Source organism: Lontra canadensis, unplaced genomic scaffold (genome assembly GCF_010015895.1).
Source record: "Lontra canadensis isolate GAN:19392208 unplaced genomic scaffold, GSC_riverotter_1.0 scaffold75, whole genome shotgun sequence".
NCBI classification, from domain to species: domain Eukaryota; kingdom Metazoa; phylum Chordata; class Mammalia; order Carnivora; family Mustelidae; genus Lontra; species Lontra canadensis.
The window spans coordinates 2,871,896-2,890,796 of NW_022631069.1; the positions used below are offsets into that span (position 1 = coordinate 2,871,896).

The window sequence follows — 18,901 nt, forward strand, 5'->3', positions numbered from 1 at the left end:
AAAGACCAGCAGCATAACTTTTTACAAATGCAGACTCTTAGACCCCACCCAAGATGTACTAATCAGAATCTCGGGTGATGGAGCCCAGCCATCTTGTGCTTTTCCAACCTTTCCGGGTGATTCTGATAGAAGCTCAAGCTTAAGAACCACTGCCCTCGGTTTACCAACTTTATCTATCTTCCAACACCAGCTAGTTGGCACTATTTCTGCTTTTCTCCTTCATGTGGGCATTTGAACCTCTGATTCTACTGAAAACAAATCACTGTCCTGACTCCCCCCCCCCGCCCCCCGTCTTCACAGCTTGCCTTGGGCGTTTTCTTCTTGCTTCATCAATTTCCTCACCTATTCACTGATAGCAATCTTCTAGCACAAACTTAATTTTGAGTTCAAGCCCGTAGCCTCAACCCCCCAAAATAGGTCTATTATTCTCTTCGCCCTCCTGCTCCCATTTTTGCAAGATCTTATAAAACAATTTTTTCAGCTGTCTCTCTTGGAATCAAATAATTCAATCCTTTTTTCAACAAATACCTAATTCTGAAACAAGTATATGTGTTCCCTCCATAGATACTGGAGATACAACAATAACCAAAATATACAAAACACACTGCCCTCATGAAATTTATGTAAGTTAGGGAACGCCTGTGGAAATTATATAGTATGTTAGAAGTTGGGTGCTATGGAGAAAAGTTAAAGGGGAAATGAGAAGGGGGGAAAGGGAGCAATCTGAAATTTTATGTAAGATAAGCAGGGAATGTTTTAAAAAATACAGTTAGAAGGGCACCTGGCTGATTCTGTTGGAAAAGCATGTGACTCCTGATCTCGGGGTCATGAGTTTGAGCTCCACAATGGGTGTAGAGATTACTTAAATAAAAACTTTAAAAAAATACAATTAGGGGCACCTGGGTGGCTCACTGGGTTAAGCCTCTGTCTTTGGCTCAGGTCATGATCTCAGGGTTCTGGGATAGAGCCCCGCTTTGGGCTCTCTGCTCAGCAGGGAGCCTGCTCCCCTGCCCCTGCCTGCCTCTCTGACTGCTTGTGATCTTGGTCTGTCAAATAAATAAATAAAATCTTTAAAAAAATACAATTTTTTTGTATTTACAAAAAATTACAATCACAATTAGAAGTGACAAAATATGATTAAAAACTACTTAAGAGCTGAAATTGCAAAAGTCCTAGAAGAAAACAAAGACAAAGAGCTCCTTGACATGTGTCTCAGCAATGATTTTTGGGTATGACACCAAAAGCACACACAACAAAGGCAAAAATAAATACATGGAACTACATCAAACTAAAAGGCTTCTGCATAACAGAACAAACAATAAAACAATAAAAACAATAAAAAATGGAAGACAACCTACAGAGAAATATCTGCAAGTCATATATACAAGGGGTTAACATAGAAAATATTCAGTAACTCATACAACTCAGTAACAAAAATGAGACAGTTCAATTAAAAAGTAGGCAGAGATGGGGCGCCTGGGTGGCTCAGTGGGTTAAGCCGCTGCCTTCGGCTCGGGTCATGATCTCAGGGTCCTGGGATCGAGCCCCGCATCGGGCTCTCTGCTCAGCAGGGAGCCTGCTTCCCTCTCTCTCTCTGTCTCTGCCTGCCTCTCTGTCTACTTGTGATCTCTCTCTGTCAAATAAATAAATAAAATCTTAAAAAAAAAAAAGTAGGCAGAGGAACTAAATAGACATTTAAAAAAAAAAAAAGGACATACAGGCACATGCAGATGTTCAACATCACTAATTATCAGGGAAATGCAAACCAAAACCACAATGGTATCAACTCATACCTGTTAAAATGGCTTCATCAAAGAGAAAAGAGAACCATGGCAGAGATGCAGAGAACAGGGTAACACTGTCCACTGTTGGAGGGAATGCGAACTGGTATAGCCACTATGGAAAATTGTATGGAGGGTCCTCAAAAATTTAAAAATAGAACTGTCACACGATCCCGCAATCCTGCTTCTGGGTATATATCCACAGTTAATGACAGCAGGATCTTAAGAGATACATGCATCCCCATGTTTACGGCAACATTAATTAAGCTACACAATAGCCGAGACATGGAAGCAACCTAAGTGTCCACCAACAGATGAACGGATAAAGAAGATACGGTGTGTACAAACACACATGCATGCATATATACACACACACACACACACACACACACACACACACAGACTACTACTTGGCCATGAGAAAGAAGGAAATCCTGCCTTCTCCAGCATGGGTAGACCTTGACGGCATTATGCTGAGTGAGATCAGTCAGAAAAGAAAAGACAAAGACTATATGATATATGATATCCATATGTGAAATGCTCAAAGGCCATACTCGTGTAGAAACAGAGAGCAGAATGGGGATTACATGTGCTGGGGGACTGCATAGATGTTAGTCACAGGGGATCAAGTTTGAAGGTAAGTTCTGGGGATCTAATGTACAGCATTGTGATTGCAGTTAACAATGATGTATTATATACCTGAAAGCTGCTAAGAAAGCTCCTACACGCTCTCACAACAAAGAAGATGTCAGCTGACATTGCAGGTGGTAATCACACTGCAATACATAAATGTATTAAATAATCACCCTGAACACCTTACACTTACACAACATCTTACGTCAATTAGATCGCAATAAAGCTGAAAAACAAACTACTACTTAAGAGCGTCAACATACAGAGGCAAACAGCCAACTTTTTCCTTACGTAACACTTATTTATTGAGTGCCTCATACACTGTGTGCTGGGTGCTAGGGAGGTGAGAGTAGTTAAAAGCAAAAGTTCCTGCAGTTATATGCTTACATTCTACTTAATGGGAGAGACAGATAAAAAAACAAACATATGTATCAGGTGGTAACAGTGCTGAAAAAAAAACAGAGCAGGGCAAGGGGAGAGCATAATGGAAAGTACAGATGATATATACACAAAGGGCCTATTTTTATGGGCAGGCACTCAAAAAAACTTCTAAGTTCCTTGACGTCAGGTTTGTTCTCTCCTATATTCAAGGATGCATCCCCAGCACATAAAATAGCAAAGGCACATATAAGGCACTTTAGTATCTGTTAGATGAATTACTTCATAGTACATTGTATCATTTGTATATTCTGACCACCATTTACTTAGTAAATAAGGGCAAGGAGCTCAGACACACCTAGAGCAAAGAGGTGGAATTAAGGATCCCAGGAAATGATAGCTTGAAAGAGTGAGAAATGCTGAAACTTGTATCCCCATTAATTTCCCAAGAACCTGTTTGATTTATCTGTGTTCTTAACCTATAGAAAAAAATTTAAGTGACTTATTCTCTTGTCTGAATTTGTTATGAATCATTTAAAAATTCAAAATAATTTAAGATTGATTTTTAAAAAGCCTGCTCAAAGCTTACTTCACCTATCAAGTACTATCTAAATGTTTTGTTACTTCTCAGAATATTCTCTTGATTCTAACGTTTCTGATCAGCTAATTTTCTAAAACATTTTCCTGCCTGAACTTCCAAAGCGATCTATGAGAAATTTTGTGAAGTTAGCACTCTAAAATGATCATAACTCAAATGCACATGCCCCTTGACCCAGCCATCTTTCTGCTAGGAATCTAGCCAATATTTACATTCATACAAACAGCAGAATTATATGTAAAAGGGTGTTCATTTAAATGTTTTTAACAGCAAAAAACTAGAATAGAACCAACTTCTATATCTAACAATAAATTACTGATTAAACAAATGACAATCCTCATTGGATTTATGTGTCTATATGGAAACCTTCTCTAAATAAAGAGTAAGAAGAAAACAAGTCTCAGAACAGTAAGTATACTATGCCTCGGCAGGGGGGAAAAAGGCTATTAAAAAGATATACATTATAAATACAAATTTTTATATGTTTGGTTATATCTGGAAAACTCCTAAAAGGGATACAACAAGAACAGTTTAATAATAATTATCTCTGGGAAGTGAAACTGGATGTGGAAATACAGAGAAACTTTCCTTTTCCATTTTTTATGTTCCACATTAATATTTAATTCACCATGCCATATCCACATATTATTTTTATAATTAAAAAATAAACTATATTAAAAACAACAGTATTCTTGATTTTTGAGGAGCTGCACAATACAGAGGAGACAGATGTTTACACAACCAATTATAATATGGCAAGAATTAGCCGTTAATTCTGTACGGTTCAACAAACATTTGTTGAGTGTGTATAATCAACCCAAACATGAATCCAAGCCCTGAAGGTGTTAATGTTTCCTGTAGACTATCGGAGCCAGGGAAGTATTGTGAGTATACCTAAGGATGAACTAATTCTGCCTTAGTGTTGGATAGGCCTCAAAGACAGGGCTTTTGAACAAGGCCTCGAGAAAGTAATAGGATTTTGTTAGGGATTTAAAAAAAAAAAAAAAAAGGAATGAGCACTGCGCACAGAAGGGACAGCAAGAGTAAGGACATGGAAGTGAAGAGGCCTAACAAGCGGGCACAGATCACACGCCTGGGGAAAGCGGTCTAACAGGAGATGTGGCCGAGAAGGTACATGCGGCACTTAAGTATTCAGTACAGAAGCAAAGAAGGTCAACGATGTGGAAGCAAGGAGCACCTTTTTTCATCAGTCTTCCTCATCTGGGGGAGTACACCTGCAGGACAGTTCTACAACAGAAGTAGGACTCCTGGAGCAAAATTTATGTGAACTTAGTATTTCAATAGGTTCTTCCCCAAAGATTCTATCACTCACATCAAACAACACACACTCCCACCTCCTGGGTAAATGACTAGATCTTTACATCCTTGCCAACACCAGAGCACAAATTTTTAAAATCTGAAGTGGACAGTAAAACATGGCATCTGATTATTAAGTTTACATCCTTTCTCTGAGTGGGTCAAACATTTATTTTTCAACTGTTCATGCTATTTTCCATCTATATTTTCAGTGAAATGCCTTTACTTATTTTAACTTAGTATTTTTCCCTTAATTTCAGATTTTAAGTTTACCCATTGACTATCAAATGTTTTGCAAGTACATTTTCCCAGTGTGCCATTTTTTACTTTACTGATTTTTTTTCCCCCTTGTAGATGTTTTCCACTTCAAGTGGCTAAAATATTTTATCTTTTCTTCTATGGTTTCTGGGTTTTGTGCCATGCCATCTTCACTCCCAGAGTTGGGGAAAAAAAACTTCCATTTTTTTTTAATGATTTTATTTCACTTTTTATATTTAAAGCATGATCTATATTAAGATCAGTTTTGTTATTTACCAGGGATCCAGCTGAATTCCCAGGACTCTTTCTTAATGAACAGTTTTCCTAACATCACCTATTAACTAATCTGACTTTCCTTCAATGATCTGCACTGCTTTTCTTCAAAGATGAAATTCCCACATATAAGGGGGCCTATTTCTGAACTCTGTTCTGTTCTACTGTTCCATTTATTCTTGTACAGCTTTAAAACAGTTTTCAATGGTCTTTTATATACAGATATTGCGTACTATAGGATATAAAGTAGCTTTTAATTTCTTCCACTGTCTGGAAGGGCTTGTCTCCTGCGGTGATTGCGGACTTGGCCAAACACAGCTAAGCTGGAGCTACATTTGTCAGAACCACCTTCTCTGCGTGGTTCTAAGTTAGGGCTGGCTACAGCGGCTTGTGCACGCACATGATGTGCAGGCTGCAGTAAGAGCGGCCCGCACTCTGCGTTCTGGGGAGTGCAGCACAGCCATGTGCTGATAATACTGTGCACGCGCCAGGGATGGCCTGGCTCACCTTGGAGGGTGGGGCGGTGGCCCCACCTGCAGCACCTGCAGCTCCTGTTGGAGCTCCTCAGCAATTTTTCCGATTCCTAAGCCAGGCATGGATAGCCCTCTGGCAAAAGGTGTGGTGCCAACTTCTTCTGCAAATTAGCTGCTTATCAAAGCTGGAGGCCGTGAGACACAGATATGGGATCTTTTGTCCTTGCAAGTTCCAGTTTGTCCTTGTTCTCCTTTGCTTCACATCTAGCTTTTTTCCCTGGCTGCCAGCCCTCCTGACCTCCAGCAACTTTCCACCTGCTATGCTGTATTTTGTGCTGGGTATAATTCTAAATGCTTCGCTATCTTCACCTCCATAACAACTCTTTCAGGTGACACTATTACTAATTCTCTTCTTACATATGATAAAACTGAGGCAGAAAATTCAGTAACTTGTCCAAAGTCACACAGCTACTAAGGGGAAAAGCTGGGATGAAACAGATAAATATGTACTGGTTGAGAATACGTGGTTAGATGTTTGTATCATATAATTAACTGGGTATATATAGAGAAGACATATTTATTAAATCCCTGAGTGACACAAAGCTAGAATAGCTAAAACATTAAATGAAAAACTCAAGAGTTCAAAATTTCAATAAATTAGAGTATGTTAAACCTAACAAAATAAAGTTAATAAGGATAAAAATAAAATAAAATAAATTTCAGAAAAATTAACCATTCCAAATATAAGACAGAAAATAATTATCTTAGTTCATGCATTCCCTCCCTCCAACCCCGCCCCCAAAAAACCTACCACAAAATTTCAAACTACACAGACAGGGTTAGCAGAAAATAGAAAATAGTATTATCTTACACTAATGGGAGTATAATGGCCACAGCAGGGACTGGTAACCCGCCCCGGTTTAACCACATCTTAAATACAGTGTTCAGTCTAGAAAACCAAGCACTCATCTCCAGAGAAGGAAGGAGAACGCTGTCATAGAAAGAACAGGACACAAACTTACAATGTTTAGCCTGGCAAATACAAGTATTTTTAGTGAACATTTATGCGGAAGATTGTATATTTCCAAAGGGCAAAACATGGATCACTGAATGGAACTCACAGTGAAACAGATTTTACCTGAAAATAAGAAAGATTTTTTCTAATAAAAAAAGCTTTTGAACAGTGGCATGGGTTGGCCTTTTGAGGCAGCAAGCTGCCCATCAACTGACAAGACTGAGAAAAGACTTTATGACAAAATACTCTGTGTGTTGTAAAGAGACTTAGCATTGGGAATGTGTGTGGGAGGAAGAAATGGATTGTGGTGGTTTTTGTTGGACTGAATGACCTCTAGATTTTCTTGTAGCTCAAAAAACTTTCCTTTTGATTCTAGACACAAAAACAGCCACTAAATCTGATGCAGGAAAACTGATGCAGGCTGCAGTTTAATTTATTTAAAAGGCTTTTTCTGATTACAAAAATAAAAACAGAATGTTTCTGGTATTAAAATACACATGGAGTTATTTATGTACACATTTTATTTATACCTATGTATATGTGCACATAATAGCCTACTTAATATCAATAGCCTTAATGGCCTACTTAATATTCTGAGGAGTTCATAACTGGCTCCCTAATATCCATGTGGACGTGCCATAATTTAACTGTCCAACTACTACTGAACATGTAATAACTAATTTTAGAACAGTAATAAACACCCCTGGTACATAGCTTTGACCAAGATCCTTGACATATAGTTTTCCAGAATTTCGCTATTATATTCAAAGTTTGAATTTAAGAGATAGGAAGGAGGGGGAGTGCACAAGCCAGAGTCACAGAAAGGCACACAAAACATTGTTTCTGCCCCAGATATTTTGCCAGTGGAAGCAGACAAACTGTGGTAGTAAACTTGGTCTTTATGGTATTTCTCTTTCAATAACAAACTTATTAAGAGGACTAGGATTCCACCTAACCTGTGATTTCTCATAACCATTTAATGTCAATACAACCGAACTCAGAAAAACAGAAATGTATCTTCAACATGTACACTTTTCTCAATTTCTGAGACCTTCCAATACAGATGCATCTCACCAAGATTCGGTGAGAGCTAAGTTAGGCCTAGGTTAATGGATGTAGATACTGAGGTACAGATACGTCTCTTGGATTCTTGTAGAATAAGGGACTTTGGATCAGCTCCTATTATACCAAAAACCAATGAGAAGAAAATTCTCGGAGAAAACAAGCCCATTATCAAAGAATATATTTCTCTTCTTACAACCAGACAAATGCAGCAGTGGTATTATTTACCTATTTTTGTAAAACAATCCAGACTCCAAACAAAAGGCTTCAAGTTAAGCAATTTCCCCTTAGCTGAAAGCTATTCACGGCTTTTCCTTTCTTACACAATTCCTCCCCTCACCTAAAAAGCAGACTGCTTTGTATTTATTACTAATAATACACCAAAATCTTCAATTGTCTAAATCTACTTTTAAAATATTCAGATAGAAACATCCTATAAATTTTAATCTGGAGAAAATCCCTCTGGAGCCTTCTGTCACATTCAGTCTAGACCAATAACCCTCTTGATCTTCCTTTCACTTGTTCCCTACATCCCATGTCTTCTGTTTTGGTTTATATTCAGTTTTGATAGCATATATCCTCCAAGGCATTAACTTAGATAGTAGACCTTAGAGACTTTGCATGACTTAAAACTTGGTATTCTAAATTGGAATTAACTCTCATAATTTTGAATGAACCGATCCACCGCTTCTAGCTTTCACGACTGTTCTTGAGAAGTCTGAAGCCATCCTGATGTCAGATCATTTTCCCAAGACTTATTCTCCCTCTCTTTGGAAGCCAATAGATCTTTCCTTTACCCCAAGGGGTCTGAATACAGCGCTGTGTCTTGGTGTGAGTCTTTTTATACCCACTGTGCTGGAATCTTGATGGTTGCTTTCAAACTGGAAACTCATGTCCTTCACTTCTGGGATATTTTCTCAAATTACCTTGTTGTAGTCATATTTTGTTTTTTAAATAAACTTTAAAAACTCTAAGTATATATAGATAAACATCAGGCTTGATGATATTTCTAAGTCAATGTGCGCATTAATATTTAAAAGCCAGGCCCCTAATGTGGATTAGAAACCGCAGGCATGTTGGCATTTACTGGTGGCTGCACCACTGGGGAACAGAGGAGGATGTGGCCATTTTTCTGTCGGAATCTCATGTAGCGTAGCTCTGTTTTTCTTCCTGTAGGCTAATTCATTTCCTAGAAAGGAACCCTCCAATCTCCTGTCTGTTTTCAGCTGTGCGTGACATCGCTAAGTCCACAGCCTCTATGATTCAACCTCTTCAGACAAGAAATCTCTAGTTTCATTCATGGTAGAGATGAAGCAGGGGTGAACCTGGGGTCTAGCTACTCCTTACATAAATTTACTTAAAAATTCTACAGTTGTCAACCCTACCACGCACCCTATAGTCTCTGGTCTTTCCAAGGTTCTGAAGCACTCACCAGTTTGTTTTCATTAACATCTCCCCATGCAGGTACTTTAGCTTCTTGTTTTCTATCTTCTAAAAGCAGACATCTTTTGTCTGCTGTTGATTTCTTTCTCGTTTATTTTGTGCTTGTTCTTTACACCTTCTTAGCCCTCTATAATCATTCTAATGGCTTTCAAGAGAGAGTGGAGGATAAATGCACTCTACCAGGCTAACCTGGAATACCTCCTTTGTTACACGTAGGCATTTTCAAAGGATCAGATACATGCTTTCTTTTCTCTACATCCTTAAAAATCTTCCTGAACTTGTATTTTTAGCTCCAGACCTGTATTTTCAAATGTCTCCTGGGAACACATGTCAAAAGTAACCCATTATCTTTTCTGGAAATCTATTTATTCTTGCAGCTTGGTGTCATAATCCTTACAGTTACCCACACTGAAAACTTTAATGTTATCTCCTACTCTTCCTTCTTTCCAAATCTCTGTATCTCTAAGATACCAGCAACCATCAGTTACACTAAAGAGTACTTATATCTCATCCTTAATATTTCATTGTCTACCTTATAGCTACTCCCCAAATATGAACTCATCCTACTCTATTCATCTTGCTTTCAGGTCTGGTTTAAATGCCACCACTTTCAGGAAGTCTTTCTTTATGCTTTCTAGGTTAAGTAAACTCTTCCTCCTCCAGAAAACTTGGCTTACTTTATTAACATTTCTCTTATGCGCTATTTTTAACATTTTTTTACAAATCTGCACGTGTTTTATTTCCTCTAATAGAACGTAAGAGTTTTAAGGAAAGAGGCTTTGAAGGAATCTATCTCTGACCTTACTGATTACACAGTTTTTATTGTGCCATCAGTATATATGCTATAGGAATAAACAAATTGGCAACTACTAAGGGAAGCAAGGAAAGAGGACACAGCATCTTATCTTCTGGAGGAAAATGTCTACCTACAGCTACAGTCCATCTAGATATAGTATATCATCCCAGTTAAATGGCCCTCAACTAGGTCAAGACCACAGGCTTTTACACTTAACTTTGCCACTGCCAAGCTAATCAGCTGCCATCTCTGGTAGCTAAAACTAATGGATTCAGATCTCACCTGTTATGGATTAACAATAAATGTGAACCACTAGATAGAATAGCAATCTTCAGTTAACAGTTACTCAGCTTCTGACAAAATCCTGTTTAGTTAGCATTTGAGAAAAATCTAGGAAATCATACTAGTCTTCATTGCTCTATAGAGTTTTAAGCTCTATCTTAATAGTAAGAAAACATAAACCTATATTAGTCTTCACAGAAATGTCTTCATTCAAATGCCACAAGTTTTTATAAAAAATAAGTCACATTAAGAGTCTGACATCTTCTGTAACATCAATGTTTGAAGACATTTGGCATTTTGTACTAGGTTGAACCAAGTAAAATTCCCAGTATTCAACTCTTTTTGACCTATAATAAGGGCATTTTTATATGCTTCATCTAGTAGTTCAGTCTTTAATAATGAGCTATCAAATTAAGTCATCTTATAATTTAGCAGTTAAAAAAAAAATTCGGTCTCATTTGTTACAGTAATACATTCTCCCAACTCACAAAGATGAGAATGACACTGAACAAAATGCTTTCTTTTTGCTTTAACTACCAAGAAGCTTGGTGCTGAATGTAGTACTCAACTGTGATAATTTCTTCAGTCTAGATGTTATAATTACGTGTAGGATTGATCTTGTTTGATTTTTTTCATTTTTATTGATCCAAACATATATATGTGTTTTTCTGGGAGTATTATAGTTAGTATTGTAGTTAGTATTGGTGTGTGTGTGTGTGTGTGTGTGTGTGTGTGTGTGTGTGTGTCTATATATATATTTATTTATAAATAAACAAACAAACTGGCTACCTAGAGTGCTGTGTTCAAATGGATTCTTTCTGAACTTGGCAGTGAAAGTACCAAGGTGGTCAACTGGTGATCTGGAGATATTCCATACACGTACTGGAAAGGAAAAGGCTGCATGGCACAAATCTGCAGCCCTATCCCATGTACTAAAGTACTCAAGGTCTATATTGATGAGGAATCAGAATTATGAAAGCCAATCTGTAACAGGTGAGATCTGAATTTAGAAATAAGAGAGGGGAATTAATAGAAATCGTAAAGGTATTCCTACCAGAGCCAATGAAATATGAAATAGGCAATGAAATGCAAAGGAATATATATATTCCATATGTATATTCATATATATGTATATATATGAATATGTATGTATGTATATATATGAATATACATATGGAATATATATATTCCTTTGCATTTCATTGCCTATTTATATGTATTTGACTATAGCTTGATTTAAGGATAGAATCTATAGTAAAAGAAATGAGAAATGAAGTTAGAGATGAGCTTTTTGAGCTGTGGCTTTTTGAGCAGAAGAGTGACGTGAAAAAAATGGTATACGAATGTTGAAAATCAAGTAATTTCTTTTTAAGACTAGAAGAAGCCTCAAAATCAGCATTTGACCACTACTACAGTAATAGTTCATTGAGTAAGATGCTAGTAACACTGGGTGAAAGACTATTGGAAAAAGGATATTTACCCAGTCAGGGAGTTACCAACCAATCCACAGATCACTTATCACTCACAAAAACAAGAAAGATTCTTTTTTTTTTTTTTTTAAGATTTTATTTATTTGTTTGACACAGAGAGAGATCATAAGTAGGCTAGTGAGGCAGGCGGGGATGGGGGTGGGGGGAAGCAGGATCCCTGCTGAGCAGAGAGCCCAATGTGGGGCTCGATCCCAGGACCCTGAGATCATGACCTGAGCCGAAGGCAGAGGCTTTAACCCACTGAGCCACCCAGGTACCCCAACAAGTAAGATTCTTTACGTTAATCGAATCTAATCTTATGATCAAATTTGGAGTCACCAGTAATGGGTTAACCTGTTATCATGTGCCTCTTTAGAGGATGCAATAAGGACACATCATCTATACAATATCATGCCCAAAACATTTAACCTAAATCCGATCACGAAGAAACAAAGCACAAATATCTAAACTAAAGGACATTCTCCAGAGCAACTAGCCAGAACACTTATGTCAATGTCACAGAAGACAGAAGCAAAACGGAACACTGCTCTAGGTTAAAGAAAACCAGAGAGACATGACAACCAAATGCAACAAATGATCCTTATTGGATCTGAGACTGAAGTTAAAAATAAACAGTTGTAAATACATTTTTTTGAACAAATGGAATGACACTTTATGAAGCATTCAGGAATAGGCAGACAGGAAATTTATGAAATTTAAGAGAGGGTATCAAAAGATATTTACTTTGCAGGTCCTTAGGGAAGTGGACACATTTCAAGTCTCCACCTTCTTCCAGGTCAGTTTATAGAGCTCTGCCTGGAGTTCTGAATAAACTCAAGTAATAGCTGTCTTCCCCCCTCCATCCTTCCTTTTACGTATATCTTTAGAGGAAACCTCACAGGGAGGATGCATGACTATGATCATATATCCTCTAGGACCTTTAAAACTCCATGATTATTCTGAACTGATTTCATTAGCCAGAACAGGGAGTTCAGGTGTGGTCCCAGGACCAGCATCATGAGTATCAGCTGAGAATCCATCAGAAATGCAGATTCTTAGGTTTGGCCTTAGACCTACCAAATCAGAAACTCTGTGGGTATGGCCCAAGTGATGCATGTTTTCAGGAGTCTTCCAGGGGATTCCAATGCACACCACAGAGCCAAGGACAAAATGAAGGTACTAAACTCTTATTTGACAAAATATCTACCTCATAGTTAAAGTCACTCTTCTTGAGATGCAGCTAAAAATTTAAGATCCAATTACATATAAAGATACTTGTAATAAAACCTAGTGTAACACACCACAGAGTCATAATTCATCATGTAGTGATCATACAGCAAAACCAGCCCACAATAAAAACTTTTTAAAGGCATCTACTTACTTTAATGTCTCAGCAAGAAAGAAACTCTGCTGTACATCATCATGTGTGGGAGTAGAAGAATACACATCCTTCACCCCAGAAAAACCACCACTGACTCGGCAATACTTTTCAATAGCCTGTGAAAGAAATCAGACAAAACAATTCCACAGAATATCAAGTTTTGAAGGACAAATTAAGGAACCGTAGTTAAAAGTTCACAAAGATCTATGTAAGAATTTGACAGGTTAAGAATAAGATTTATTATCAAATGGAAATATTCTCGCACTGGAAAAATTAACCGAGGTATCCTGTTTCCTGTGGAACTTTTCCCTCTCCAAAACTCTTTCATCTTTTAAAAACATCTTACATTTTTCTTACTTGGGAAAGTCAAGTTTGGACTATTCACACTGAATTAGAGACCTGTATAGCACAATAAATCCTCGTTAATTTTGACAAACCAGGGGAGGTTAATTTGAATTAAATTTTAAAGACAACTTTTTCACTTCTAAGAATAAACAATCCAAAACATGCTTTGAAAAAAGTTATTACCTAGGAGCTTTCCCTAGTAATAGCAATGAGGTAATACTTACTGCAAGTGTACTGTATGACAGACATTATATTACAATCCCACAAGTTAGGCATTACAGGTGGTACCAACTGGCAGGATGTACTCACCCACATAGCTGTTACAATAATTACAATATTAAAAGCTAACCATTATGAAGTTTTTGCTACATGCTGGAGGGTCTTATAAGGGCTTCATATGTATTAACACTAAAATCTCTAACAACACATGAGGTGTCTCAGTAGGCTCTACTTCAGACAGGAAAACTAAGGCAAAGAGTAATAATTTGCTCCACATTATTAACTACTGTGCTCTCTACTGCCCCACTGTGAGCTAAAATTCTTAATTTAGATCTCTTCTTGCATCTCTGAACATGTCTAAATAAAATACATGGAATCAAAGGGCACCCACTCAAACCTGTTTTTAATTCAAAGGAAGCAAATATCCTGCTTATGCAGGTCTATCACTATAAAAATAAGCCATTCACGAGAAGTTGAATCACATGTGGTTCTTTTCTTTCTCTGCTCTACCATAACCCTGAGACACTGTCATATGAAGGTATAGTTATTTAATCATTACCGCCATGGCTTCTTTTTCCTAATCTTGTTACCTTTCTTACTCTTCTGGTTTTCCTCTTCTCTAATGAAAGGCTAATTAACACTGAAATTTTTTATTTAATCAAGCTGTTCATTTTTATATAGTTCCATTTTTACTATAGCTGGGTTTTAAAAGTCTTCTTACCAAAGAGTTTGGTACTTTATCTAAATATTTTTTTTTAAAGACTTATTTAAGAGAAAGAGAGAAAAAAAGAGAGGGGAGAGAGTGCATGTGCATGTGCACGTGCAGGGGGAGGGGCAGAGAGAGAAAGAGGAAGAAAGAGTTTTCAAGCAGACTCCCCACTGAACATGGAGACCAACACAGGGCTCGATCCCAGGACCCTGAAAATCATGACCTGAGCTGAAATCAAGAGCCAGCTGTTCAACCAACTGAGCCACCCAGGGTCCCCTCTTATCTAAATATTTTAAACATATTTTGAATTCAAGAGTTTTTAAATACCATGTTCTGTGTAATGATCATGTGTCTTCACCACCAGAAAACTATCAGAGCAGTTTAAGGATACTGTGAAAGTAGCAGGGAGGCATGACTAAATCTTTAAGTCATTTGGAATAATTTCTTGAAGGCAAGTTTTCATGTAAGTATACTCAAATTTGGAAGTCTGAAGATGTGAATGTAATAGCTAAAGCTACAGAAGACATAGAGACTGTCTCAGTCTGTCTTCCCTTTTACCTTCTTCATATCCAACATGGGTATGTCCAGTGATGGACAAGAAAGCAACTTCTATTTAAAATGTGAATTAAGATATGAATCCTCCTCTTTTATCTCCATCCCTGCCTTTCCTCATCATGGCATCTTCTGAAACTTGAATTTAAAGCGTAATTACTTCAGTTCACGTACTTTATACTCTGGTTGTGAAACCTTCTTTTTACATAAATTGGTCTACATTCTGCCCTAAAACATATATTGCACATTCTTACCAAAGATATTTACTAACATTATTTACCTCCCCTACAATGTCATAATTCTGTCTAGGCTGCAACCTTATTAAGTTAAACAACTGCAATATGAATATTCATCATAATTACTGTTATTTGTCATAACTAGTATATCTCAAAGAATAAAACACTCCCTCACTCCCAGGAATATGCTATACTTTCATGAGAAGACTAATATTTTTCTTCCTCTCTAGGTAGTGACAGCCATGGGGTTCTCTGAAAGGCTAGGATTTTAAGAAAAAACCACTTGACTTCTTTACTTACTAACCAATAAAAATGTCTCACAAATAGATAAGTAAATAAACAGTCTTTCAATCTAGAAAAATTTTAACAATTCACTGATTCTTCTTATGATGGTCCACTAAGAAATTACTTGGAACACAAGCTGAAGTGAATAGTGGGTAATCTACCCCAGCTGTGAGTCTGGGCAGTTTTAGGATTTTTTTTTTTTCCCCCCTAGAGGTTAAGCCTTAACTGGCAAGTAAAGAAACTGTGTAATCATACTGAAACCCATAATGTCTTTTAAATGATTTTTCATTATTCAAGAAGAATAATGAGTGAACATCAGTAGGAAAATAGTTTTAATCAAGAACTAAACTGGATTCTAAGGTTTACTTCTACCGCTTAAGCAACTTAAATTAAGGGGCCCCTGGGTGACTCAGATGGTTGAGCAAAACAGGACTTCAGCTCAGGTCATGATCTCAGGGTCCTGGGATCAAGCCCTACAACAGGGACAGGCTCTGTGCTCAGTGAGGAGTCTACTTAAAATTCTGCGTCTCCCTCTGCCCCTCCCTCCCCTGCTCGTGCTCTCCCTCTCTCTCTCAAACAAATAAAATCTTGAAAGAAACAAAGAAAAGGAAAGGAAAGAAAAAAGAAAAGAAAGAAACTTGCAACTTAAATTGAGTAACAGAGTTTTTGCATCAGATAAATAAAGCCGCACTACAGTTACTGAACATGAGGTAACATGGATGAGGACATGTGGCTCTGTGGGCAGGCTTGATTTAATGCTCTTGCACATAAAATGAAATATTGGCTTATTTACCAGTGCTGCTTCCCATCCCCACTGCCTATATCTTGGATCGTGAGTGAATCGCCATAGGTACCAATAGGTTTCAATTACTTCTGGACGGAGGATGTAATACTTTTCAGCCTGCCGGACTGCCACAGCCTCTACTGCACCGTCAAACTTGAATGATTCAGGACCCAGCTTTAATGCTGTAACATGACAAAAGAAACAAATGAGCACAATAAACCATTTGTGTTTGTTTGCCAGAGCTTCTTTTTCCCCTGAAAGAATGGGGCATAATGTAAAGTTATGTTCATTTTGTTTTATTTTTATTGTGGCTGTTTTGCAAAATCAGTGACTTTAAAAGATCCACATTTGGTTTTCTTATACTAGCCTTATAAATATTCTTATTATCCTGACATGAAATATTTCTCATACATAATGCACATCAACATACCGCTAAATCCGACTATACTGACAAGAGTCTAGTAATCCTCTGGCAACAAATGCAAAGCTAGACATAAGCACATTACATATTCTGTTCTGTTCAAAAATAAAATGAGGCAGATAATTGTACTGTGCAGAATTATTTTTTTTAAGTCAGAACAATTTTAAAGTCCTTTTAAATATAACACACATATGTAAGAAAACATTTTAGAGCTCAGATCTTGAATTAGATTAAGGTGTAGATTATATACTTTTCGAGCATCCTACAGTATATAAAAAGCAATGTATTTTCAAACTTAAAGCAGTTTTAAAGATAAACTCTTCTCTCCTATGGCCCCTGTATATATAGTAAGGAAGAGATTCAAACTGTCAATCACCAAGAATTTCATCAGTATTGCCCATTTATCAATTTGAATAAAACAGGGCCATTACACATATATTTCAACACTACATTCTATTTTTTGAATGACATGATTTCCATTCAGGCTAGAATACAGCACTACATTAAAGTCTTTTCAATAACCTCTTTCTAATTACACTGAGCACCTTAACTCTGATCAATGTGAAGTCATCTTCCACTGGGATGTTGGGCTCACACATAATTACCATTCTCAGCTGCCATTTCTCTTTCCTTTTAGGGGTAGTTTCAAGATCTCTCATCTCTTCCAAAATATGCTAGACATTTTTATATTTTCTCAGAAAAGAAAAGGTAAAACAAGAACTATAATGCTGGTAGACCATAAACAGAACCATGCCACAGTTGCTGGCATGACATGGGTTGCTGTAACAAATTTCAGCACTACAAGGGAGATACTATAAGCTCTAAGTAATCCCATACAAATGTGAAAAGCCAGTCTTTCTCACCAACCATCACCTCCAAGAAAAAACACAAAACCAAAAGCCTTGTACCAATGGTTGATAGTTCTACTGAAAGCAAAATACATGATCCAGAAGAGTTTACCGCTAAGTCTAAGAGAACTAAAGCAGAACTCAAGCAAGAGATTTTCAACCTGAGGGTCATGAACTCTGTGACAGGCTCCAGAAGAAGACAGTGTTCTGCCAAGAAGCCTCTGAAACCATATGCATAACTCTGTGTGCACATAAAGCTTTTACCAGCTAGCTCTTCAATGGGATTTGAGGTTAGGATTAACCAACAACTCATCAATATTTTTTGTTAAAGAACTTCTATCCTGTTTATTAACAAGGTCAGCATATGATCAAATATGATTTGGAATTTAATAAATGTTTTTAAAATGACGATAAAAGTTAAAACACCATAAGCAATGAGATGATGGCAATTCAATAAAGAGGAGAATAAGTCATTTTATCTGAATTTCTCATGTTTTTCCTTTCTCAAAGAATGAATGCTAAGAGGTGATCATATGGAGTTTTCAAATGTTAATCTTAAGGCTAATGTTAAATTAGACAGTAACTTCTGTAATGATAATATTGCCTGAACTGGAAGTAGAAATTGGCTGCATGATACTAATATTTTAAACTTCTCACTAAAAATTCTCTCTCTCTGATTGGTCATTCACAACTTCACAAAAAAGACATACCAGAAAGAGAACATATCTGCTTTATGAGAAGTTGGTAAATAAGAATGTACAAGCCTAAATTATGTACCAATTATATACATTAGGCTGGTCAAATCACTGGCTTTGTGTTTCTGAGGGCATTATTTCTTATGTGTTCCTTTGTTTAATTATAAAAAATAATTTCCTAATAATCTTGCACTTAATTTCTATTTTCTAGCTTAAATTTCCCATTTACACTTGTACTTCACTTCCAGAAGGAAACTAACTAATCCAGCAAGTAAAAATGAGTTGAAACCATAAATAACTTAGGACTTGGGTAAAAAGAACCCTAAGAGGATGCCAAAATCATATAATGTAAGCAAACTTAAGAGACATGCACAAATAAAAAAAAAATATCAGAATAAAATATCAAATGTGACAAAGGTCAATAGTAAGACAGTGAAAGATACATTTAAAGGCGGCATAGATTAGTTTGTAAGGCACAGGTCTCTTCCAGATAGGTAGAGTCTGTAGAGATGGGAAAAATAAGCATCTTAGGTCAAGAAAAGAAATCCAACAAAAGATAAAAAAGCATGAGGAATATACTGGGACAGGTGATTGGACTTCAGTTTCAGAAGGCTAACAGTAAAGGAAGAACTTAAACTATTTCCCTAT

At 37.0% G+C, this 18,901-nt stretch overlaps 1 protein-coding gene across 1 annotated transcript in view; it reads right to left on the reverse strand.

Annotated features, from left to right (window-relative positions):
• Positions 1-18,901, reverse strand: part of MAN1A2 (mannosidase alpha class 1A member 2) — a 182,391-nt gene that overhangs the window by 12,731 nt on the left and 150,759 nt on the right. Inside the window, exons 11-12 of the mRNA XM_032881268.1 lie at positions 16,299-16,471; positions 13,160-13,275 (exon numbers count right to left, since the gene is read on the reverse strand). Coding sequence (XP_032737159.1) covers positions 13,160-13,275; positions 16,299-16,471 — 289 coding nt within the window. The remainder of the gene's footprint in view (positions 1-13,159; positions 13,276-16,298; positions 16,472-18,901) is intronic.